Source organism: Phycodurus eques, chromosome 6 (genome assembly GCF_024500275.1).
Source record: "Phycodurus eques isolate BA_2022a chromosome 6, UOR_Pequ_1.1, whole genome shotgun sequence".
NCBI classification, from domain to species: domain Eukaryota; kingdom Metazoa; phylum Chordata; class Actinopteri; order Syngnathiformes; family Syngnathidae; genus Phycodurus; species Phycodurus eques.
In genome coordinates, this window is record NC_084530.1 from 23,747,449 (window position 1) to 23,772,513 (window position 25,065).

Consider the following 25,065-nt stretch of genomic DNA (forward strand, 5'->3'; position numbering starts at 1 on the left):
TGTTTTTATAAAATAATACTGCTACTTTTAAAATTACAAAAACATTTTGTTGGATTTTTTTTTTTTTTTTTTTTTTTTTGGGTGGGGAGACTGAAGCAGATAATAGCATTTTCATTAATTTTAATTGGGAAAGATGATTTGAGATATCAGTGTTATCAAGGAGTAAATTAAACTTGTATTTGAAGGCTGTACCTTTCATGTTTAATTGGTGTTATTTAATTACATGACTAAAAGATTTGTTTTTATTTTTATATATATAGGTATCCTATCTAAATGTTATAACATGCTGAGATTTTTTTATTAATATATTTAAATTACATATTTTATTTTAATTGTGTGTATATTACTTTTTATGAAGCTTTACCTGCTGTTTTTGTTTAAACACAAAGTGCCTATTTAAAAAAAGTACGTTTTAATTATTAATCGTGATTGTTGGGGTCCAAGAGAGGCGTCTTCGAGCTCTTCTTCCTCCATCCCTCCCTCCCTCCCGCCCGATGTACTTCCTTGCCCGCGTGCTCTTCCTCCTTTCTCACCCCCTCCTGCCGCTCTAAGATCCCGGACTCATCACCGCCGAGCTCCAAGATGACACCGGCTTTTCGCTAACTGGGAATCCGCTTTGCAACGGTGCCATTCCGCGGGAGGTGGGAACCGCCCTCCACCGCCGCCGCATGACCGTCCCAAAGGTGAGCACTCCTCCGCCTTGTGTGTCGTGTCGAAGACATCTTGACTGGTGTTTTAAGTCAGCACTTTCGCCCACAAGAACCGTAACACGTGCACCTGCTAACTTCAAATGGAGCCCGTTATATTAATAGAACTTCAAAATACGAAGACAAGCTAGCTCAAGCTGCGCGAACGCTTAGAATAAGACAAAACAAAAAACAAAGTGTTGGTCATTTGCCTACCATTTTTTTTTTCGTTTGAAAGAGCACTTCACTTTTTCCGTATTCTATGCAGGTGCGTGTTTATTATTTTGGGGCTAAGGCAAACCCACTAATGGGCCGTTCAACCCACGTCCGTGTGCTACACTGGCATGTATTTTCACATGAACACTTAAGTCATGAAGTGCAAAACAAGCATATTGTAACCCTACTAATTTCTGGGGGAAACTCGTTTTGATAAAGCTGCACCTCTACAGACATGTTAACAGGATTGATTTTTTTTTTCCTGGAGTAAACCAGCCCCCTATAGCGACAGTGAGTGCTAAAAATGCCAAAAAAAGGACTTTGGATTTGTTATTTGGACTTTTACATGAAATGCAATGCACAGCATGTAAAATATATGAACAGAAATTGACTTTTTGTAAAGACTTTGAATATTCATATATAAAATCCTCTCTTTGCGCCTTTTCTTTATCCTAATGGGAGTTGTATTGTTAATGGAAATCCAGTCTGTGAGCTTGTCAGTAGTACCTTGACTTTAATATTAGGCTTTACACGATCAGGAATTTCGGGGCCGATCAACGAGTTGGAAATTTTTTTTTATTGCTGATCTGATCACAAGATGGAGGAATGTGTCTATTTAAATGAGCTATTCATTTACTGTATATACTTGTGTACTTAATTCCTCAGAAAATTATATTTACAATAAGTAATATATCTCTGTTCATCTATTTATGCCAGTGAGGCATATTAACAGACAGAACAAATGATAAATGGTCTTCTATTAGATGGCAGGAAGTACATACAGTAATTAATGTATCCACTTTTTGTGACATTTTTGTTTGTTGGTGTTCCGTGAGATTTTTACAATTGTATAATATGTCCCTTGGCTCCATAAAGTTTTTTGTTTTTTTTCCGTAAAAAACAGGATGCAGTGGTATTGGAATACCAGATTTTATTGCAGTAGTCTGACAGCGCAATCGTGAAAGAGCAAATTTGTCTTGCAGTTTGATCCGGGCATTACGTGTTGTCTGTTCCACACCGCCGACATGTTTTTTTTGTTTTTTGTTTTTAATAACTTTATTGGCCGTCAGATATTTCCAATACTACGTCAAAAGACGCTAGCTTTTAGATTCAAATATACTGTGGACGATGGCGACGCGAAGTAAATGTCTTTTGCAGAGTCGATCACTTACATCATTGATCGGATCGGCGAATTATGACATTAAAGCCGATCAGCATAAAATGCTAAATATCGGCCGATACTGATCGGCCCGATAAAATCGGTGTAAAGTCTATTTATTAATAGCACATGCAAATGATACAACAGCCAGCTTCTCTCATTCCAGTAAAAACAGACGGCAGTGGTGCTGTCACAGACCAGCATATAAAACAGCAGCTAACGCCTATCTAACAAAATAAACTGTGAACTTCAATTAAATGCAGCAAAAATAAGGATTGGGTGGTACAAACCATTTTTGAGGAAAGGGGATGCTGTGTTTTTCACTATTTGGGAGCTTGAAACCATCTCGACCACTTTAATAGTCACATCCTGGTGAAGAAAAGTGTCACTTTTTTCACTCTCCAGTTCATCTCTACTTGCATCCTCGGCTGATGGCGGCGCTACAGTTACTGGCAAGAGCGTCGGCCTTTTGCTGTTGTCAGTTACATACAGTACATTCCGTGTTACTGTGGAAACCCGTTGAAACCATTGTTAGTTTTGATTAAAAACAGTTTTTCTCGCGCATTCTGCTTCACTGGGATAACACTGCTTAATTTTCTTCACAATGCGCCAACAAGTTTGTTTTGCCGAATAAAGTCTGAACATGCGTAACAGGGAGATGGAATAGTCCATTGCATGAGAAGGCGCCGGGGGCAGTCGAAACAATCATGACAGATTAAGCATTTTTGTATGTTTTTAAGCCTGTGAATTACAACTAAATCACTAATAACTGGAAGAACTATTTATTAATCAGTTTTTATGAGTCGTTTGGGAGTACCTGCAAATCTCACGGCCCCAGGCACTTGCCTGCGTTTGTCAAGCTTGTAGAGTCATCTTCAAAAAAATACTTTTTATTTTATCTTGCCTTTATTTTTTTGCAGGTAAGGCCATTGAGAACAGATTTCTCATTTACAATGCTGACCTTGCAGCAGACAGCAGAATAAAACAACAAAATAAAATCTAGAACAAAAACATGGACAACAGACTGTACAAAGTGATAGTTACATTATTTGACTTGAGGCATTAATTGCTGCCAAAGGTGCGTCAACAAAGTATTGAGCACTAGCTGTGAATACTGTACTTCTGTAAGTGTCTTTGAGCCACAGAGCACTCAAGTGGGCTAACTCAATTTTTGTAATTTGTACATGCAGAAATCTTTTAGATGAATACCAGTCGAAATCAAGGTTTAGTTCCAATTTTGACATCTAGGGAGCAGTCCACTGTTGCACTCAGCTCTTTTCCTGATTCATCAGTGCAACAACTGGAACCAACTCCCATTTCCAAGATGGCCGCACCCATGACACCAAGCTTCACCTCATGCAAAAACATCTCTGAACGTGAGGTTCAGAGATTGATAGAAGCCTCAAAAAACTTTTATTTTATGAAATATTGATAGATAGATTGATACATAGATTTGACAGATGTTTGGTGAAAACTAAAATCTGAGGAAAACCCCCATATTCCCATATAAATCACCAAGATATAATTCCTCCAGATTTTATTGCCGCCATAAAATTGAAATCACTCTCCTGCAAAATGACAGAGACGGAGTCGAGTTTTCACTCAGAGGCTCAAAGTAACTGTGAGAATTGTAACTTCTTCCATCTCGTGGAAGAGGATTTAATTGTGCTGCCTGTCACAAAATGTTGCAGGCATTAATAGATGAATAAAGATACATTATTTGTCGTAAATAAATAATATTTTTTCCGCCAAGTAAAATTGGATAATTTCCCACAGCACACTTGTTGTGAATGACCGATGTAGTGTATTTGTATAACCTTGGTTGCCAGGCACAATTGCAATTTGACAAAAAAAAAAAAATATTTTTGGTACTATGTTACTACAGAAACCCTGAGAACGATGCTGTTTGATTAATAGTAGTGACTGACTAAACAGGAAATTACTTCAAGAAATCATCACTACTCACACATTTATCTACACATATGCTTCACAAATGTTCCAAATTGCTCTGTGTTAAATATAAAATACTCATTGACCAATGTAAACCACGAAAAAAAAAAATTATTTCACGAGAAGAGTTGTTTGTTTACATTTTAAGGAGCGCTTTGCTCGCTAAGCTTGTACTGCTGGTATGTTCATGACATCCATTCTCTGCTCCCGGGGGGGTTATTTTCAGCGAGACCACCAGTGGGGCAGATGCTTGGTGATCCACATTGTGCGACCTCGCTCTCTCCTCTCGCGCCCACTTTAAACAAACTTAAAGACAAAAGACTAAGCGGTATGAGCGTGTAATGACCTGGTGCTAATGCTACAGCCAGCGGTGGGAGGAGCCAAGTTGCGTACGCACACTCACACACGTGTTGCGTTTTGGCCAATTTGAAGTCTCTCGTTAATCAAAACAGCAGCACCTACATAGGCAAAAACAGGCTTTTCTATGTGCAGTACAGTAGTTGAAATTGAACTTTATTTGTGAGAACAGCACTGCAGGCAGTAGAATACTGGAGGTCATAGCAGCCACTTCTCACGTTGCTTGTAAAAGCCAAACGACATCATCTGACTTCGCTGGATTCTGCGTAAAAGGCATGGATGGACAAATTCCAGATCTACTGGTATGGCTCTGATGCGACTATTTCACAGATCTCCTTGTGAAAGTGGCTAAACATAATCCCCTTTCACACTGCCTGTCAAATCCAAAAGTCGGTTCTTTGTGATAGCCAAAGGCCGATAAACGCCAACTCCTCCGGTATGGCTCCGATGCACCGATTTTGTAGACTCTCTCTGCGAAAGACACTAATGTTTGTGTAAAGTCCGATGAGCCTCCTTATAAAAAACTCATACGCAGGCATCAGTTTGAACATGTTAGTCAAACACTGTTCGATTATCTTCAGCCTGAGTCAGAACATTTTTTTAAAGACCGGTGCAGACATGTCCCGTTGCAATAAATGAGTCAAGGGTGTTATGCCACCCTGGGCTGACAACACGCAGCGTTACATTTACAGCGTGTATTTGTGTGTGTGGCAAAAGCATGTCATATCCCAACCGGACAGGAAATAATGACCCAGTAATTTCAACCTGAGAAATGAGTAGCCGAATTGTACCACATGCTTTCATTTGGGTTCGTAAAAGTTGATAAGTGAGGCGTGTTATCTTGCAGGCTGTTAACACATACCTGACATTCTCACACTTTGTCCAAGCGATGACTTGCATCTTTAGCTATGTAACGAAAACCCACCGCTATAGAGACCCCCCCATGACAAAATGGTAGATGCTCCATTTCGGACTGTAAAGGCAAAAAGGTACTCACAGTAAAAGTACGAATACTTGTGTGAAAAAGGTTGAACTGATTTCTTAAGTGATTTTTTTAAAAAGTACAGACTAGTCTTAAATGTATTTCAGTGGAAAAGTAAAATACAGTGGTGCCTTGAGATACGAGTGACCCGAATCACGTTTTTCAAGATACGAGCCATCATTTGGAGGTTTTTGTGCTTTGACTTGCAGGTGCAAACTTGAGATACAGTAGGAGCGCTGTGTGGTGGCAGTGAACAAGTCATCAAAAAAGAGTCTTCAAGCTGTTTAATGCCACTCACAGTTGAGGTTTACTGTCAAATTAAACATAAAACAAAGAGATTTACATGTTGTGTATTTTTAAAACAACATAGCTTTGCCTTATGGAAGGTCCGTTTAGCTTAATGCTAACAAACAATACAAAACAAATGATTTATTTATTTATGTATTTATTTTTTGGCCCAAAAAAAATCACACACAGTAATTCATTACAGCATAAGATATAATGGAATTATAGCATAATGGAATTCAAACAAACATAAAAAAAAATCGGCAAAAAAAAATTCAACTGATTCTTCTGTCTGTTGTAAAGTTACACAAATATTAAAGGACAAAGTATTGTAAAACGGTCAAATGCTCTGCCTGTAATTCATATCTTTATTGTTGTAGGCGTTAGGACACCAAAAAAAAAGTTTTTTTTTTCATTGTATATTTTTTAAATTAATTGGCCGATCGGTTATCGGAATTTTATCCTGCGAAATATCGGAATCGGCAACAAACCATATCAGTCGGGCCCTACTTGATACAGTAATTAAACATTATACAAACAAGTTATTTGTTGACATTCCCTTCTTTTACTTCTTTTTTATACAACATTCTATTTTTCTGAATTAAAAACGCTACAAAATGTTTTTGTTTTTTTGTGGGGGGCTGCATCAGATTAATGACATTATAATTGATTTCAATGGGGAAAATTAATTTGATATACTGTACAACTAAACTGCATTACGAGCTTGGTCACTGTATGAAGCAAACTTGTAATACTGGTACTTCTAGTCATAATTTTTTTTGTTGTTGTTTTTTTTTGGGGGGGAGGAATCATCAGCCAATTTTTTTATATACTATATCTTACCACAGGCCAAAAATGGTATAGCCATCTTCCATTTTGACCAAAGTATGACATTATTTTCACACTGGTCCGCTTGGTCTCTCGTCTTTAACATCGCCGCCGCTCGTGAGGTCGACATGACAGCTGCGCCAGTGCGTTTGCGGATTATCTGCTGCTACTCCCACGTGGCCCACACAGCCAGAGGATTACCTCAAATCATAAAATAGTGTGCGTGTGTGTGCGCACGTGTGTTTGTGTTTGTATTAGTTCCATGTCGCACATTGGGGTTTGGGTTTTGGTTTTTTGGGGGCGGAAAAGAGCACTATAATCGGATCAGATCCTCAGACGTTGATCATCAAAATGGTGGACAAAGTTTTTCGTTTATCCTTTTCATGCCAACCCCAAAGTATTTTAATGATTATTTGCTAATCTGTTTCAGATAGGGATGGGTTTATTAATATATTCCTTATTTAATTGTCTTGATGCAACACAGGCAAAAACATTTTTGTCAGAAAAACAACAACAAAAAAGCAATAATTTTACTTATGATTTTAATTAGCAAACTTTTTTTTTTACATGTTCTCCCCGTGCCTGGGTGGGCTTTCTCCGGGTACACCTACCATGCATGTTTTTGGGATGTGGGAGGGAACCGGAGTGCCCGGAGAAAACCTACGGAGGCACGGGGAGAACATGCAAACTCCACACAGGCGGGCCCGGGGATTGAACCCCGGTCCTCAGAACTGTGAGGCAGACGCTCTAACCAGTCGTTCACCGTGCCACACCCTACTTGTTATTATTTATTAAAACTTTTCCTGCTGTTTTGCAGCAGATGGCTCATCGGAGTGTGATTCATTATTCATGAGGAGAAAAACAAAGATTGGCTGTTTGCGTTTGTCCACCATATTGATTCAAGAAAGTAGTAGCCCATATGCTACGTTGTACTACATGAAGATTTTACTTTGTATTCTCAGTTAGGAGTCACTGGGCTAGTTTCATCTTCTTTTTTTTTAATTAGTTTTTTTTAAACTGATTTAATGTTAGCATTTCGTAGCATTCAGCTTCTATTCTAAAAACATTTTGTTAAAAAATCCAAACATTTGCTGTATTTCTGCTGATAGCATACGCAGCAAACTTTGATACAGCCATTTTTTACAGGAAGACTGACATCAACTTCCACAGAATATGTCCTTTTTTTTAATAATAATTAACTTGAATAATGGCAAAACATTTGAGTCAAGAACAAAGAAAGTGGATTCTAAACCAGTAATGGACAGATACTGATGAAAAGGAAGGCAGCATGGTAGGTTTCAGCAAAGGAAAAAAAGATGCAAAATAAAAAAGGAGCCTGGGGGATGGAAGAGGGAGGAATGAAAGAAGGCACATTGCATGGTAGTAGTAAAGGAAGGAAAGATGGAGTTTGAGGTGGAAGAAAGGAAGGCAGAAAAGCGCACCTCGAAGGACAGAAGGATGCACGGAATGAAGAAATGAAAACGCGAGTTTGAGGGATGGAAGGGAAGGAAGGAAGTCGAGAAGGAAAAGATGCCGGGAAACTGGTCTGAGGGAAAGGAAGGAAAAGAGATCAGTAAGGAAGGCGGGAAGGTAGGGACAAAGGAAAGAAATTTGAAAAGTTGTTTTAAGCAAAGAAAGTAAGGATCCTAAATGCAATGGGGGTGAGAGGGAAGAAAGGGAGGAAAAAAGGAGGAAAGGAAGGAGAAAAGAAAAAAGCCGGCCTCAGGTGGGTGGAAGGAGATAAGGAAGGAAGGCTGAAGCGAAAGAAGGGTGTAAAGATGCATGAATAAAGAACAAGTATAACAGAAGGAGGGAATGCAGGTACAAAGGCAGCAAAGTAGGCTTCAGTGAGTAAGGATAGAAGTAAGGATGAAAGTATAAAAAGCAACTTTGAGGGAAGAAAGGCAGGCAGAAAAGCTGTTTTAAGAGATGGAAGGATCCATGAATAAAAACGCGTATGGTGGAAGGAAGGAGGGAATTAAGGATGGAAGGCAGAAAAGTACATTGACGTGAAGGAAGGAGGGATGTAAGGATGCAAGAATCAAAATGGGTCTGAAGGAAAGAAGAGTGGAAGGCTGAAAGGGAATGAAGGACGGGTGTACTGATGCACGAATAAAAAGCAGGAATGGGGAAAGACGGCTAAAAGGAAGGAAAGAGGGGTGAAATTAAGAACGGTCAGGAAGGAAAAGGTGCCAGGAAAAACAAAGAGAGGTATAAACAAAGGAAGGAAGGCAGACAAGTAGTTTTCAGCCAAGGAAGGAAACAGGTCAGGAAGGAAAATATGCCAGAGAAACAAACAAACCTGTAAGGGTCATTTTCATATAATTTGATCAATAACAGTAAAGACACTTGTAAAATGAAATATTCTCATTTTGCAATTTTTTATAATTTTTTTTAATGCCGCCTTAGTTTTATATGGGTAAATGTCTCCCATGCTGAAACAGCCACTCTTGAAGTCTTATTTTCAAAATGTTTTGATGATTTAAAAGTTTAGGCATTCATAGTAAAGGCAATCATCATTGACGGAGCAAATGGTGGTGGCCCACTAAAATGTACTTCTTGCATGATGACCAAGACAAAACGGCATAACAGTAAAGACAGAAACGGCTTCATAAAAATCACGAGTTGCACAATTTACATATGTTGCCCTTAAACTCTGGGGATACAATAGCATAAATGATCCTAACTACTCGTTAAACCCATTATGCTCTTGTCTTTATACAATCGTAATAACGGTAAAGAAATGCCATAGTTCCGACACTTCATCAAATTCATGCATATTCATTCAGATCTCAGAAGTATCACCATTTATTTGGCTTTCTTCTAGTGCCTAATGAAAAATGGCTGCCTCATCCTGGCATTTTAGCTCACAGATGCTCTCCCTCTGGTGTATTGCAACAGCATAATGTGGCTTTCTCCAGAGAGCTTGAATGACAAAGAAGGAACGTTTGTGAAAGAACCAAAAAAAGGAACTCTGAAGACAGTAAGATGCATTTGTGTTAGTTTTCATGGAAAAGTCATATTAAGCAATAGGAGAAAAATCCTATGTATCCAAACATATAATTAGCATCTTCAGAAAATATGTCGCAAATCATGAAACTTCATTTCAGACGCATAACGGTAGACATTTTGCCATTAAAACTTTTTTTCTTTCTATCATAGAAACAATTATGACCTGTTGATCGAAAAAACTGTCAATAATTCAAATACATTTTCAAAAGGATATTCAGTCAACTGTCTTTACTGATCAAATTATATGAAAATGACCCATACATATAACAAAAATACTTTTTTTTGTTTTTGTTTTTTTAATTCATGCTGACTTTTGTCCCACCCACCCTGTATACATCACATACAGCAGATCTCCAAGTGCTATTAGCACAGCTGCTAGCCGCTGCTTCCTGTTGAGTATCGCAAAGTTCTAATACGTTTAGCTGATGGAGGAGATCTGATTAGCGGTCTGTGTTGTTTACCAGCGAGGCTCAACCCAGTGTAAAGACCAGGGAAGATAATCTCCCCCCTCACCGCCACTCCCCCCACACTTGAGCCGCAGAAAGTGAAACTCACCTTGACGACCGTCGCTATGGTTAGCCTACAGCAGACTCTGTGAATTCAAGTGTGAAGGATGCTTGTCGTGGGACAGCACAGTGTAGAAGTGGTTATCATGTTTGCCTCACAGTTTCAAGTTGGCGTGTTCTCCTCAGCTTCCTTCCATATTCCGAAACAATGCATATTAAATTCATTGAAGACTGTAGTTTATTTATACAGTAGCTGTGAATGTGAGTGTCAATGGCGACCACTGGCTGGCGATCAGTCCCGGGTTTACCAAAAGTCAGCGAGGATAGGCTCCAGCTCACTCATGAACCTAATAAGGGCGAGCACGATAGAAAATGGATGTGTGGATTGTTTTGGGGGTTTGCTCCCTTCAAGTTTCCTCTTTTAGTTAGTAAACTGCATTCTCTATTGGGTTTGAGTCTGGAGATTGACTTTTGATGCTGACCTTCTGAGGGGCCTCGCATTGTCGCTTGTGATTAGCAATTGGACTGTGTTTTGACTAGAAAACACCTGCTTCAAGTGCCGTTGTTGCCATCTACGCTAGGGTTCTGCAATATGGCCTAAATAAGTAGAAGTAACTCACCTGGTCCCAACCCTCTAGCGTCATATGCACCAGGTCATCATGGTAAAGAATGCTGTTGTCATTTGCCTTGAAGTAGAGGGAGGGGGGGTGAGTAGTGAGACAGAATCACCCCCTCAAGACAGGCTAATTTCAAATAATACTGGCTAATTTCCTGTGTATTCAACTTTTCCCCCTCTTTCTTTTGAAATCGGCGTCTCATGAAAAAGCAAAAGCTATCAACAATCTGATGTACCATTCTTCTGGTGTGTAGTCATCATTCATCTTCATTGTTGGATGAAACAAACTGTAGCATGTCCGCTAGTTTCCTCTGATGTGCATCCAGAGACTTGATGGCTGTTAGCTGGCTGCTAACGTGTTAGCCATTCAGTGAGATCACGCCACGTGCATGTTAAGATATTCGTGGTGCCAATGGAATGGCCTGTGCTGCACGGGCACGCTAAGCGTACGTGACTGGCGTTGGGGGTGGTGGCGGAGTGGTGAGCTCACACTGACATGCTGTACTTTAGCCGTCAAAATGATGAAACTGAGCCTTTTATTACAAGTCTGGAATTCCTTGGCGATCAGGTGAACAACGGTGTTCTTACAGTGGCGTCACATCTGGGGAAACTGTTCAACTTTTGTTTTTGGAGGCGCAATTTTCTGCTTCCTCCACCCCAGAATCTAAAATAGTATGGTCCCGTCATGCTACAGCATCTTCCGTGAAGTGTACACATGAAGCTGAATTAACAATTAACAATCAATTCATTTCCAAACAAGGCTAATGAAGCTAACATAAGTCAAAGTCAAGCTATATACCCCATCACACTTAATTTGCAAGTTGGTTTCTATGCAAATGGGGAGACGCACCTTCTCTAGATACGCAATACATTTACATCACTGTGTGAAAAGTGGGAAAAAAATGGACAGTCATATTTTTGTTTGCAGAGGAACAGTTCACAGGACCATTCCATTTTCTTCAGAGGCGGGAGGAACTGTGCCATTGTAACTCAAATGCCAATAAGAGAAACCTAATTCCTAAAAAAAAGTGAAGAAAATTGTGTGAAGTCGTATTTGTTCGTCTGTTTGTTAGCTCGCAGGCTACTTCCTGGTCCATGCAGAATGATATAAGATGACAGGGCCGTACCATTTTCTTATCTGTGGGTGGGAGAACCATTCCATTGTGGCTCAAACAGATTAAAAATACATTTATCAAATAAAATTGAAAACGCAAAGTCGTATTTTTTCTTCAGTCCATCTGTTACCATGCAGGCTACTTCCTGGTTCATAGAGAATGATGTAAGACAACTGGACTGTACCATTTTTTTGTGTTTGTTAGCTAGCAGGCTACCTCCTAGTTCACACAGGATTGAGTAAAATGAAAGGACTCTACCTTTATTCTTTTCTTTTTGTCATCCAGGAACTTTAAGAGTATATCGCTAGTCAATCTGCAAAATGAAGAGAGAGGGGGGTGGGGGGAAAGCGCAAATTAATATGAAAAAAAAAATCATACAAGGCTATACTTCTTGGTTTAAATTGCCATTTTGTGAAGAATGACATTTAGATGAACGAGACGCTACCATTTGCATTCTGAAGCAGAGGGGACAGTTCTCGAAAAAAGCTCCAATAAATTCCGCAATCAAAAGTGACTCCATCAGGACTCATACAACCCAAAAAGTAAAAAAAAATCACAAAGAAAATTGTCATAATTTACAGTATTTGTTTGTCAATTTATCATCTGATTCATGGTGAATGACAAAAGAACACTAATGTATCATAATACTACAACTTTAATAAAAATCCCAACTTTATTCTCATACTATTACCATTTTGTTATCTCAAGGTTACAACTTTATTCCCCATACAATTATGATTTAATTTTTTTAAAATGTTGCCTGTATTTTCATAACAGTATTGCTATATTTCTAATATTGTGGTTACATTTTTAAGTTTATTATTGGACTGGTACAACTTTTTTTTAGTATTATTTTACTTTCAAAATTCCAATTTTACTCTTCAAAATTCCAATGTTATTTGTCATATTTTGGTTTAACATTGTCCTCCTCGTAAAAAATGGTGACTTCCCTTTTTTTTTTATTTTTATTTTTATTTTTTTATTTTTTTCTTCTTTCTCTTCTTCTCTCTTTCTTCTCAAGGAAGCTGCAAGTGTTAATCTGGAGTGACCTTTGGAGTTTGTTGTCTGCAAAGCAATATGGGTTGAAGTTTGTCAGTTATGCACATTTTCCAATAATTGATATATAATCCATATTCTGATTATGACTATGCCGTTGACTTTAGTGCAACAGCTATTGATCAGCCCCATGACTGCGCTCCTCCCTTGTTTGACCGTGTGAAGGCCACTTTGTTGTTGTTGTTTTTTTTTTTTTCTACTGCCCTCGTATGGACCAATCAGATGTCGTCGTTTCTCCGCTCGCTCTCCTAATGGCCTCTTGCGTAACCTCTGGCTTTGACTGGCGGCCATTGTGTCCTGGCGAGTGTCCGTTTGTGACTCTGCAAAGACACTGGTTCGGACACTTTGGAACTAATAGTACAATTAGGAGGAAAGGTACGGCGAGAATAACGCCGTAATATCGCAAGTATAAATTGTTCTCTTGAAATTACGACATTTTTTCCCACAACACTAGGACTTTATTCCAGTATGATGATTATTTTATCCGCGTGGTATGACGACATTATCCATATTATTATGTAGTACTTTATACCCGTAGTATAAGACTTTATTCTGATAATATTTTGACCTAATTCCTGTCATATTATTTAATTATCCTAGCATAGACTTTATTCTCATATTTTGACTTCATTATCATAGTATTACAACTTTATTCTCATTTTACGATTTTATTCCTGTAGTATTAAATTTTCTTCCTGTAGTATTACAACTTTATTCCTGTAGTATTGAGGCTTTATTCCTGTGGTATTACGACTTTATTCTCATAGTAATACAACGTTATTCCTTCAACATTCCGACTCTATTCCAATAGTGTTACTACTTTTTTCCCCTCAGTATTATGGATTTAATCCTGTAGTTTTACGTTTTTAATCATGTAGTATTACGGTTTTATTCCTGTGATATTACAACTTTATTCTTATAGTATTACAACTTTAATTTTGTACTTTTATAACTTTGTTCCCATAATATTATGACTTTATTCCCTAAGCATTATAACTTAAATCCGCAAATATTACAGCTTTATTCCCATAGTATTACGATTTGATTTTTGCAATATTGTGACTTTATTCCCATAGTATCACAACGTTATTCCTCTAGTATTACGGCCTTATTCCCATATTATTACGACTTTATTCCTATACTGTTACAACATTCTTCCTTTAGTGTTATGACTTCATTCCTATATTATCACGATTGTATTCCCATTGTATTACAACTTTATGCTTGGAGCATATGTTTCTGCTTGGAGCATAAATGTTTCTGCTTGGAGCATAAAGTTGTAATACAATTCCCATTGTATTACTTGTAGTATTACAACTTATTTTTTATAATATTGTGCCTTTTTTTCATAGTATTGCAATTTTATTCTTGTAGTATTATGATAATAATACTACAAGAATTATTATATAATAAAGTCACAGTATTGTGACTTTATTCCTGTATTATTAAGGCCTTATTCCCGTATTATTACGACTTTATTCCAGTAGTGTTGCAACTTTGTTCTCATATTTTTACAACTTTAATCCAGTACTATTACAATAATATGGGAACTTTATTCCCATATTATTATGACTTTATTCCCATAGTATTACAACTTTATTATACAAGGAGAGTGAGCCTTCACTACCTCTCTCTCTCGCTCTCGCTCTCCCTCCCCTCCCTGTCTCTCAAAGGGAGTGTACACACTCGTCTTCCCTCTGCTTGTCCACACACGCATTTGCCTTGACGCCGAGTGTGTCTAGAAAAAGGCGGCGGCAGTGGATGTAGTGGAGATAAAGTCAATGTTTCTTCTGCCCCGTGCCGATCCGCTTTGCCCCGGAGACATAACAGATCGTGCCTCAAGGACCCCTTGCCGCTGGTCCTCCTCCTTCGGTCAGGGTGAGTCTCATTCTCCTTCCGAGTGAGTGCTTTCATGTCCTGGTGTGACAGGTCACTGCATGGAATTTGGTGTTGGCTTATTGATCTTTTAACTCTACTGGCTGGTGAGTCCATAGCTGCACTTTTTTCCTCCTGGAGTGAAACTCCAGACAGGCTTGGACAAGATGAAACGCAATTCAGTCATGCCAACTTTGGTTGTGTAGTCCTCAAAATGTAGAGCCTCAGGCACACTTTTGTCCCAGCTTCTTCCTGAAGTTGACACTGAAGCTGGAACGCTGTCCACAACAATGACAATGACATCACCGGTGGTCTCCAGCCACGATGGTCCGTGGCTTGTATTGGCTTGGGACGTTTTATTTTTACATGTACTCGTGTGGATTTTCTCAACTCCTCTGTCCCCATTGAAATGGATGGAAATGCCATAAATCCGTTCCAGTCCCCCACCACCACCCCCCACCCCGCACACACCCACACAAAAACCCCAAATGTTTGTATTTTTTAATAAGGACCATAGCACTCTGTAATATTGTAATCTATATTTAAAAAAACATACAGTAGTAACACAATAAAATAGAATTTAAAGAATGAAACTGTTTGAGCATCATGATTTAATGCTGCAATTTAATTCATTGTACTGCTTCTTCTGGTGTGCCCACCTTGACCACCAGGGGCAGTATAGTTTGTGTCTATATGCTATATAGACACAAACAAAGAATAGTTTCACAACTTAATAATATTAGTAATAGTAATCATTATTTGTAAATGTAGATGATTATTCTACGTGTTGGTTCACCGTTTGTGTTCAAATATCCGTGGCTTCCAAAATCGCAACTATCGATGCTAATAGTTAGCATGTCAATGGCATTTTCCCTTTTATGTTAGGATGAAGCTAGTGGGGCCATTTGTTTAGGCGGGTGTTTTCTTTTTTAAAATTATTATTATTTTTATTTTTTTACATACACAAGGTATAGTTCTCTTTGTTTTAAGTTTGACAGTGAACTTCAACTGGCTTTAAATAGTTGGAAGCATCTTTTTTTTTTGGATGCATTGTTCACTGAGTTAGTGAGTTAAATTGAGTTTACTGCCACCATACAGCACTCGTATCTCAAGTTTGTGCTTGCAAGGCAATGCAAAAATGAGCCGGTCTATTAGTTTTATAAATTATTGACCAATCTAAAGTTTTAAAAATGGTTCACTCTCTTTCATGATACAGTTTTCATAACTACAAAATTTGCTGTTTTTTTTTTTTTTTTTTTATTTCCTGGAAAATTATGGTTTTGGAGATGCTATGCGAGGATTCCAACCAACAGCGACGATATTTACCTCCCCCTTCCTCATTTATGGACCAATTCAAACCATTCCAAATTTAAACTGTTCAACTCATTGAGGATATCTTGGGAACTATTCCCAACATTTTCACAATAAAATTCCCTAATCAAGAGATATTTGACACATTCACCTCCTTCCACATTTCTTGCCTAATTCAAGCTATTTCAACTTTCAGTCCCACATTCGACATTTGTAAAATTCAGTCAATTCCACAGCATTTCATTTCAGCTCTTCAGCATTCACACAGAATTTCTACAGAAACTGCGTTCTTGTTGCTTTGTTTAAACTCCATTTTCACTTGACATATTTTTTAAAAATGTTGTTCGTTCCAGACTGTCATTCACTGCCTAAAACACGACGTCTGCCAATCAAGCTGCCCACACCCCGCCCGCCGTGCTCAGTCCTGTACGTGTTAATCATTACATCTTTCAGTATGTTCTCTTAGCCGTACGCTTGTAAAAAGGACTTATCTGATCATGGATAAAGGTAGATGCCACCAGTTATTCATTTATAACCAAACGCCATCTGACAGGCTCAAAACAGTCACAAGTGGAAGCTTTTATGAAAAACGGAAATTGAAAAATTACAGTCTTTATCACACTGACGTAGACATGGTTGCGTTCATCCAATTCACCATAGTAACAGAAACTACAACACCCTACATACAAATCCGTCTGTGTTGTTTATACAGAATAAGATACAAAATTGCCGGATCTGCAGATAATTGACATCCATTATAATTGCATTGGTAAAAAAAATCTTGAATAAGCAGGGATGAACAACCAATGACTATTTTCAGGGTTGGTTCCCCCCGAAGAAAAGAAAAAACAAAAAAGGAAGGAAATTTAGAAAAACTGTGCAAGTAAGTGACTCTGCGGGTGCTGAACCGCGAGTATGTGGGGGACCACTGTTTTTGAACACAACTTTATCCTCTGAAAAAAATTACTAATATTACTGCAGCTTACTGAGCAGTTGAGACCGTGTTCTTCTTGTATATGAGCATGTATGTCTTATACTGCCACATGGTGGCCAAGGTGCAACACCAGAAGGAACACACAATGAATTAACGCATGAAATCATGATGCACAAGTTTTATGGGGGACTGTAACGCATTAATGGCATTTCCTATTAATTTCAATGACCACTGTACATCGGAAAAAGATGGAACATTTTCCGGGTTGTCTAATTACTTTAATTGTGTGCTACTTATCAAGATCACAAATGAGGGTAGAAAAAGCTGCAGAGTGCCAGGTCAAGTTACTGTATTTTTTGTTAGTGTTATTTATATAAAAGTACAATGCAGGGGAAAACCAGCAAAATTGACAGGGTGACTTGGTCCCCCAAATCGTGTCTGTGTCATTTATACAGAACAGCAATGGGTGTAAAAGTGGGAAAATCGCATAAGTCTATTTATTCATTCGTACTCCTCGAAGCACCTGTTGGATTAGCTAGTCAGTTATCCTATTACAAAAGGTCAGGACTCTCGCTAGCACTCATAGAGTAAACTCGTCTCGACTAATGACCTTCATGTGACCCTGAGACTTCATTAGTGCTTTGTGTCGTCCAACCATTTTGAACGTAGGTGAGAGTGTGTTTTTCTTTTTTTATTCTTTATTATTATTATTATTATTTAATTTGGTGATCATTTTTGCAGCTCGTGTCATGAAACTCTTCCAGAAATATTATTTGAAGTGATTTTTTTTTTAATTTCATTTATACTGAGTTGATACATTTTGCACCCTCTCGATCAGTGATTTCCAACCTTTATGGAGCCAAGACACATATTTTACAATTGAAAAATCTCACGACACACCAACAAACAAAAATGTCACAAAAAGTGGATACATTAATTACTGTATGTACTTCCTGTCATCTAATACAACCCCAATTCCAATGAAGTTGGGACGTTGTGTTAAACATAAATAGGATAATTGGGGACAGGTGGGTGCCATGATTGGGTATAAAAGGAGCTTCCCTGAATTGCTCAGTCATTCACAAGTAAAGATGGGGCGAGGGTCACCTCTTTGTGAACAAGTGCGTGGGAAAATAGTCGAACAGTTTAAGGACAATGTTCCTCAACGTACATTTGCTAGGAATTTAGGGATTTCATCATCTACAGTCCATATCATCATCAAAAGGTTCAGAGAATCTGGAGAAATCGCTGCATGTAAGTGGCAAGGCCGAAAACCAACATTGAATGCCCGTGACCTTCAATCCCTCAGGCGGCACTGCATCAAAAACTGACATCAATGTGTAAAGGATATCACCACATGGGCTCAGGAACACTTGAACACCAGTGTCAGTAAATACAGTTCGCCGTTACATCCATAAGTGCAACTTGAAACTCTACTATGCAAAGCAAAAGCCATTTATCAACAACACCCAGAAACGCCGCCGGCTTCTCTGGGCCCGAGCTCATCTAAGATGGACTGATGAAAAGTGGAAAAGTGTTCTGTGGTCCGACGAGTCCACATTTCAAATTGTTTTTGGAAATTGTGGACGTCGTGTCCTCCGGGCCAAAGAGGAAAAGAACCATCCGGACTGTTATGGACACAAAGTTCAAAAGCCAGCCTCTGTGATGGTATGGGGCTGTGTTAGTGCCAATGGCATTGGTAACTTACACATCTGTGAAGGCACCATTAATGCTGAACAGGTTTTGGAGAAACATATGCTGCCATCCAAAAACATATTTTTCATGGACGCCCCTGCTTATTTCAGCAAGACAATGCCAAAGCACATTCTGCACGTGTTACAGCAGCGTGGCATCATAGTAAAAGAGTGCGGGAACTAGACTGGCCTGCCTGCAGTCCAGACCTGTCTCCCATTGAAAATGTGTGGCGCGTTATGAAGCGTGAAATACGACAACGGAGACCCCGGACTGTTGAGCAGCTCAAGCTGTGCATCAAGCAAGAATGGGAAAGAATTCCACCTCAAAGCGTCAACAATTAGTGTCCTCAGTTCCCAAACGTTTATTGAATGTTGTTAAAAGAAAAGATGATGTAACACAGTGATGACCCTGTCCCATCTTTTTTGGAACATGTTACAGCCATAAAATTCTAAGTTAATCATTATTTGCTAAAAACAATAAAGTTTATCAGTTTCAACATTACATATATTGTCTTTGTATTGTATTCAATTAAATATAGGTGGAACATGATTTGCAAATCATTATATTCTGTTTTTATTTATGTTTTACATAACGTCCCAACCTTACTGGAATTGGGGTTGGAGAAGAGCATTTATTGGTTCTGTCTGTCACTATGCCTCACTGGCATAAATAGATGAACAAAGATACATTATTTCTTGTAAATAAATGTTTTTTTGAGCAATTACATTACATTTTATAATTTCCTACAACACACCTGAAGAAATTTTAAATTAGATCATTCAAATAGTAAAACTGGCGTTGAAAGGGCTAAAATCCTAAAAATAAATAAATAATTATTTGGTAGTTTTGAGCTAGACTGATTTTAAGTGATTTATTGAAAACAAATTGAAAAAAAATATTGATTTGATGACTTTATAGTAGTTTCCTTTGTGCAAGTACATTGACGAGGGTGAAGAGTAGTAAATTTGAGGCAGGCACAAGGTTTAGCACCTGTACATTCTGCGTCTTGGGGGTTTTGACAAAAACACAAGGTGAAAGGACAAGGGAGGGAAGTTGGCTTTTTGGATTAAAGGCTGCAAAAGGTCACCGTTGTTTGGATTGGGAGTCCTGGCCGACAATTGGATTTGGCTTATTGATGTGGGTCAGTGGAATGGAAGTGTACTATGTGTAGCCCCGCCTGATTTAGCGCTGTGTTGACATCACATGTAAACTTTGAACTCCCCACAACTGTTTGGCCAAGAGAGGAGTGGCCGCCTGTGTACTAGATTATCACTTGCTTTAAATGGGGTGTGCTCCATATAGTACTGCAGCATTAACCTACATAGATGCAGATGTATTGTACAGTCCTTTTCTTCTTTGCTTTTTCAGAACCAGATGTGGTCAAAACGTGCTGGAATAAATGAATACCTCAAGGATTATTTTGGGTCTTTTTTGGATCAGCGAGGAGCCGCGTGTAAAAATAGCCTCTTTGGTGTTTTTCGTCATCAGGATCTCAGATGGGCTGCCCGCCCACTGCTGAGACTGCAACATCCCAGCTACTATTGCCTCATTACGACCTGCTTTTTAAAATGGCATCTTAAAATGCATATTGGTATTGCTCGCTATGGTGTACTTACGTTTTAATGGAAAAGAAGATAATAACTTGATTTGACTGTTTGTTTACACGACAAAGGGAAATATTTGAAAAGGGGTCTGAAACGGTGGCAATACAGTTTTGTTTAAAAAGATGGAAAATTGTCGTTTTTCCTGCTTTTTTTTTTTGTCTTTACCCATTTATACAAAATAATATCATGGAAGAAATGCAGAAAATTGCTGGGCTGACTGATTCCCCGTATTCGTCTTTTTGGTTATATACAGAACAAGATGGATAAAAAAAATTCAATGCCAATTACACAAAACAGTAGCACGGGAAAAATCCTGAAAATTCCCCAGTCAACTTTTCCCCCCTTTCCCTTGTCAGTGCCGTTTATACAGAACAGTGTCACTGTAAAAAGCCAGACATTTCTTTCGGGTCTTCATCTTCCCATATTTGTGTCATTACTGTTTATACAGAACAAGAAGAAATGAAAAACGCAAGAAAATTGTCTGTAACCGTGAAGGTGAAAAAAGGTTAGGAGGTTAATTATCCTCATTCTGTTTAAGTGCCTTTCGTTCTGAACACCGACATAGGAAAAAGCTGAAAATTTGCCTGTCGTCTTCCTCCCTCTTTCCCGTCTCATGCCGTTTATACAGCACAGCGGCACATGAAAAAAGCTGTCCGTGTCTGTGTTGCTTATAAAGAAAACGAAAAATAGTCTAATTCTCCCCCTTATTCCATTATGGTGCCATTTATACAGAACAGCAGTGCATTAAAAAGCTAGAAAATTGTTTGGTCGACTACTTGCCTCAATTCCATGTCTGTTCATACAGAACAGCGACACGGACAAAAGGCAAAAGAATTGTGTCTACTTCATCCTCCCATTTTGTGTCGTGCCATTTATACGGAACAATGACACGGGAAAACATTGGGAGATTGCCTGATTGACTAATTACCTCCATTTCGTGTCTGTGCCGTTTATACAGAACAGCAAGCCTGCAAATAGCCAGGTCAACTTCGTTCCCCCCATTTTGAGTCAGTTTTGTATACAGACCAACAACGCAGAAAAGAGAGGCTTCTACCCCCATTCCGTCTCGGTGCTTTTAATACAAAATAGAAATGCATCACACAAGCTAAAAAATTGCCAGGTCGACTCATTACCGCGATTCGATGTCGGTGCCTTTTATTCAGAACAGCGTCTAATACACACACCCACGGTAAAAGCAGTGAACACGATGATCAGGTGTGGAACATTCAAAATTGTGTTCCTGCGCCTGTCTCTTCAGCCAATCCCATGCTTGTATGGTCTTCATAACTTCCCACCGACCCCTTTTCTTTATTTTATGTCAGTAAACACAACACAGCGCTCATAAACATTGGAAGAGCTGATTAATGTGATTCCAGTTGGACGTCAGGATGTGCCAAGAAGCGTCTTGGCGTTCTACCTTGGCAGCATCTCTACATAAAGACCTGGCTGCTTGTAGTATGACCTAAACGCTGCCATGGATTATCTCACGTAGCTAAGTGTAAACAAATCTCTGTCAGGGCAAGCTTTCATGACACAGTTGAAAAAGGAGTGGAGTCACTAGGAGGCCTGATTGACCGTTGGCCATATTCAAATAATTGTGTTGTTTTTTTTATTGTGGAGCGGAGCAGGTGGCGTCTCTTTTTACAAGAGAGACGACTTATTTACCTCCACAAAGGAATGCGTGGAACAAAGTTCAGTATGTTGATACTGGCGCTCGGAAAGAGATAAATAAAACTATCACTCCACTTGATTCAGTAGGTTGCAACGGCCAGGATCGCTTTTACCTGGGAGGCCTAACAAATCCCCTCAGCATCGAGAGGAGACATTCCAGCTTCTCAATGGCGGCCCGAGGGCGGAAGGAGATAGAGGAGAGCGTAAACTGAGACGTGGAGCGTCACTACTCTCTTTCTTACTTTTTGTGGCACGCTTAATTCGAGCTGAAAGTATCACCATTAACTTTCTTATCTACAGTAGCGCTTGCGCACAATTAGATTTCTCGTCTTTGCAATTTAGCAACTCCTGCACCTCCTCTGGTGTGCTGGCCTGTTTCTTCGTATCTCTTTCACACTCTTGACACTGTGCTGGGAGACAAATGAGCAGATAGTCTTCCTGCTGCTGGGTTTTTGCCCTCCTCCGACCATATTGGCCTTGTTCTTGGTCTCTCTCTTTCAAGCTCAAGACCTACTCTTGAAGGAGCAGATGATGGTGCTGCTGCTGGCACCTCTCCTGGTCTCGTGGCCTGCCTCTTGTTACCCCTTCCACAAATATGACACTGTGCTGGGGGACCGAGGAACAGATTGTGGTTCGGTTTTGACCATCTCCTTGGGGGGGCTAAAGTGGCAGATCATGGTCCTACTGCTGCATATTTGCCTTCCTCTGACCACCTCTTAGTATCTCTTCCATGCACTTGACACTGAACTCAAAGGAGCATATAGTGTTTTTGCTTGCTGGGTTGCGTTGCACCTGTTCTGGTGTGCTGCCCCGCCTCCTGTTATCCCTTCTACACTCTTGACACTGTGCTGGGGGACAAAGGAGCATATTGTGGTCCTACTGCTAGGTTTTTGACATCTTAGGACCACCACCTCATGGACTGGCCTGTCTCCTGGTATCTCCTCCGCTCTGTTGACACTGTGCTTGGAGACCAAGGAACAGATAGTGGTCCTGCTGCTAGGTTGTTGCCCCCCACCCACTTCTGTACTGTTCTGTCTCCTGGAATCTCCTACGCTGGTCACCGCCCTCCTACGACCACCACCTGGCCTGTCTCCTGATATCTCCTTTACGCTCTTGACACTACTGGGGGGAAAAGGAGCAGATCGCCGTCCTATTACCAGATTTTTGTCCACCTCTGACCACTTTTTAGCGTAATCGCCTGTCTCTTGGTATCTCCTCTGCGCTCTTGGTGCTGTGCTGCAAGACAAAGGAGTAGATTGTGGTCCTATTGCTGGGTTGTAGTCGTCTGTCTCTTGGTAAATCCTCCAAGCTCTTAACACTGTGGGAGACAAAGAAGCAGATTGTATATCTTCTACTGCGTTGTTGCCCTCCTGTGCCCCCCTGCATCTCACCTGGTGTACGGGCATGTATCCATGCTCTCGGCATAAAACCACCTCATGCTAGAGGCGAGGGCACTAGGCATACAATGTAAAACGAGCTCAGAATGATGATGCCGTTACAAAAAAATATATATATTTTGAGTCATGCTACTGTACTTCTTGGTTCATGGAGGATGACAAACATTCTGGGAGGGCCAACTTTTAGCTAGTTCACAATGTGAAAATGACTGATGGTCTAAGTAAACCGTAGTGGTTATTTTTGCATGGTACTGTATGTTCCGAAGGTTTTGTAGGCCACTTGCATAAATTAGGAAGTCATCAATTGACAGTACAATAAGTGTTTAAGGTGACTTGGAGGCAGTCGTATGGTTTGACAGGTTTCTCCCTGTCAGGACTTAAGTTTCCGTGTAAGCAGCTGCTCATTCGCAACGTCTTGTCCAGCTAAAGCTCCTCCACTCTTTATTCATAAGTAATGAGCATGCTGCAGGCAGCAGGCATGCAGGCAGAGTAGCCAAGCAGACATGCTGGCTGGCTTGCCTTAGTCCCAGTAGACCAGACTCATTTATCTTGTGCCATAATGACATATGCATCGACTATCAGGCGGGGGAGCGCACGCAAAAAAAAAATCATAATGTACTGCTGTTCTTGGAAATGTCTTGTCATGATTGGCCTTTGCCTGACTGATTGAATTAGTAGAAAAACTATGAATGTCACGTAAAAAATTAATTAGCGAGAATGAAGGTAACCAATGAAAGGTTACAAAAGTGCTGATGTTTGATGATTCAACCCCCTCCCCCACAATAATGTTTTTTCCAATCAGCTCTGCTTGAGTTGTCATACTGGACTGGTGAATATATTATGTAAATGAAAAACAGTCATTGGAAAGGTTGTGGTTTTGTATGATGAAGAGATTAAATATCTGTAGAAATAAAGTGGGATCAAAAACACTACCCTGTGGAACACCACACACCTAGCACTTTGCTGCTACATTGGATCTGTCTGGTTAGGCTGCAGTCACCTTGGCAGATATCTTCTACTACTACTACAATTACTCTGACTGCTTCCATTACTACTATTACGACACCTACTTTTATTACGCGATTGGCTGGCAAGTTCAGGGTGTACCCTGCCTCCTGCCCAAAGATAGCTGGGATAGGCTCCAGCAGTCCCGCGACCCTTGTGAGGATAAGCGGCTCAGAAAAAGGATGGATGGATATTACTATTGTTTCTACTATTTCTTTTTAGCTCGTATAGCATTTTCCTGGGTATTGAAATGCTAATAATACATTATGATTAAGGTCCCACAGTGATCTAATATTTTCATTCTCAGAAACGAATACTTTACATTAAATCAAAACATTTAAATTGCATTTGTGTATTATTTCCATTTTGATTTTATTTCTTGCAATGTTAAAATATAATCCTGATTTTCCTAGTCGTTTTATTGTGCTTCCTTGGTGGAGGTATTCAAGTAGTGGAGAGTTTTATTTGTCGTATAATCTTTGTTTCCTCTTGGCCGCAGTGTCTATAAATAGTGTCTTCCATTTTGTTGTCAGATGTCATGGCGTCCTCAGTACCGCAGCTCCAAGTTCCGGCACGTGTACGGCAAGGCGGCCGCCAAGGAGAGCTGCTACGACGGCGTGCCCATCACGCGCAGCGTCCAGGACAACAACTTCTGTGCTGTCAACCCTCGCTTCGTTGCCGTCATCACAGAGTGTGCAGGGGGCGGAGCCTTCCTGGTCCTCTCTGTTCATCATGTGAGTGTTCGTACCACAAGATGTCGTATTTTATGTATATAAGTTTGGGCAGTCACTGATGGTGTAGTGGT

General features: G+C 39.7%; 1 protein-coding gene across 2 annotated transcripts in view; it reads left to right on the forward strand.

Moving 5' to 3' along the window:
* Positions 1-523: 523 nt before the first annotated feature.
* Positions 524-25,065, forward strand: part of coro2aa (coronin 2Aa) — a 41,044-nt gene continuing 16,502 nt past the window's right edge. The window contains exons 1-2 of one of the 2 annotated variants that reach the window (XM_061679712.1): positions 524-683; positions 24,794-24,994. In XM_061679712.1, coding sequence (XP_061535696.1) covers positions 669-683; positions 24,794-24,994 — 216 coding nt within the window. In that variant the 5' untranslated portion in view covers positions 524-668. Of the gene's footprint in view, positions 684-14,485; positions 14,647-24,793; positions 24,995-25,065 lie in introns of those variants that run through there. The other variant, XM_061679713.1, reaches the window with a different exon arrangement.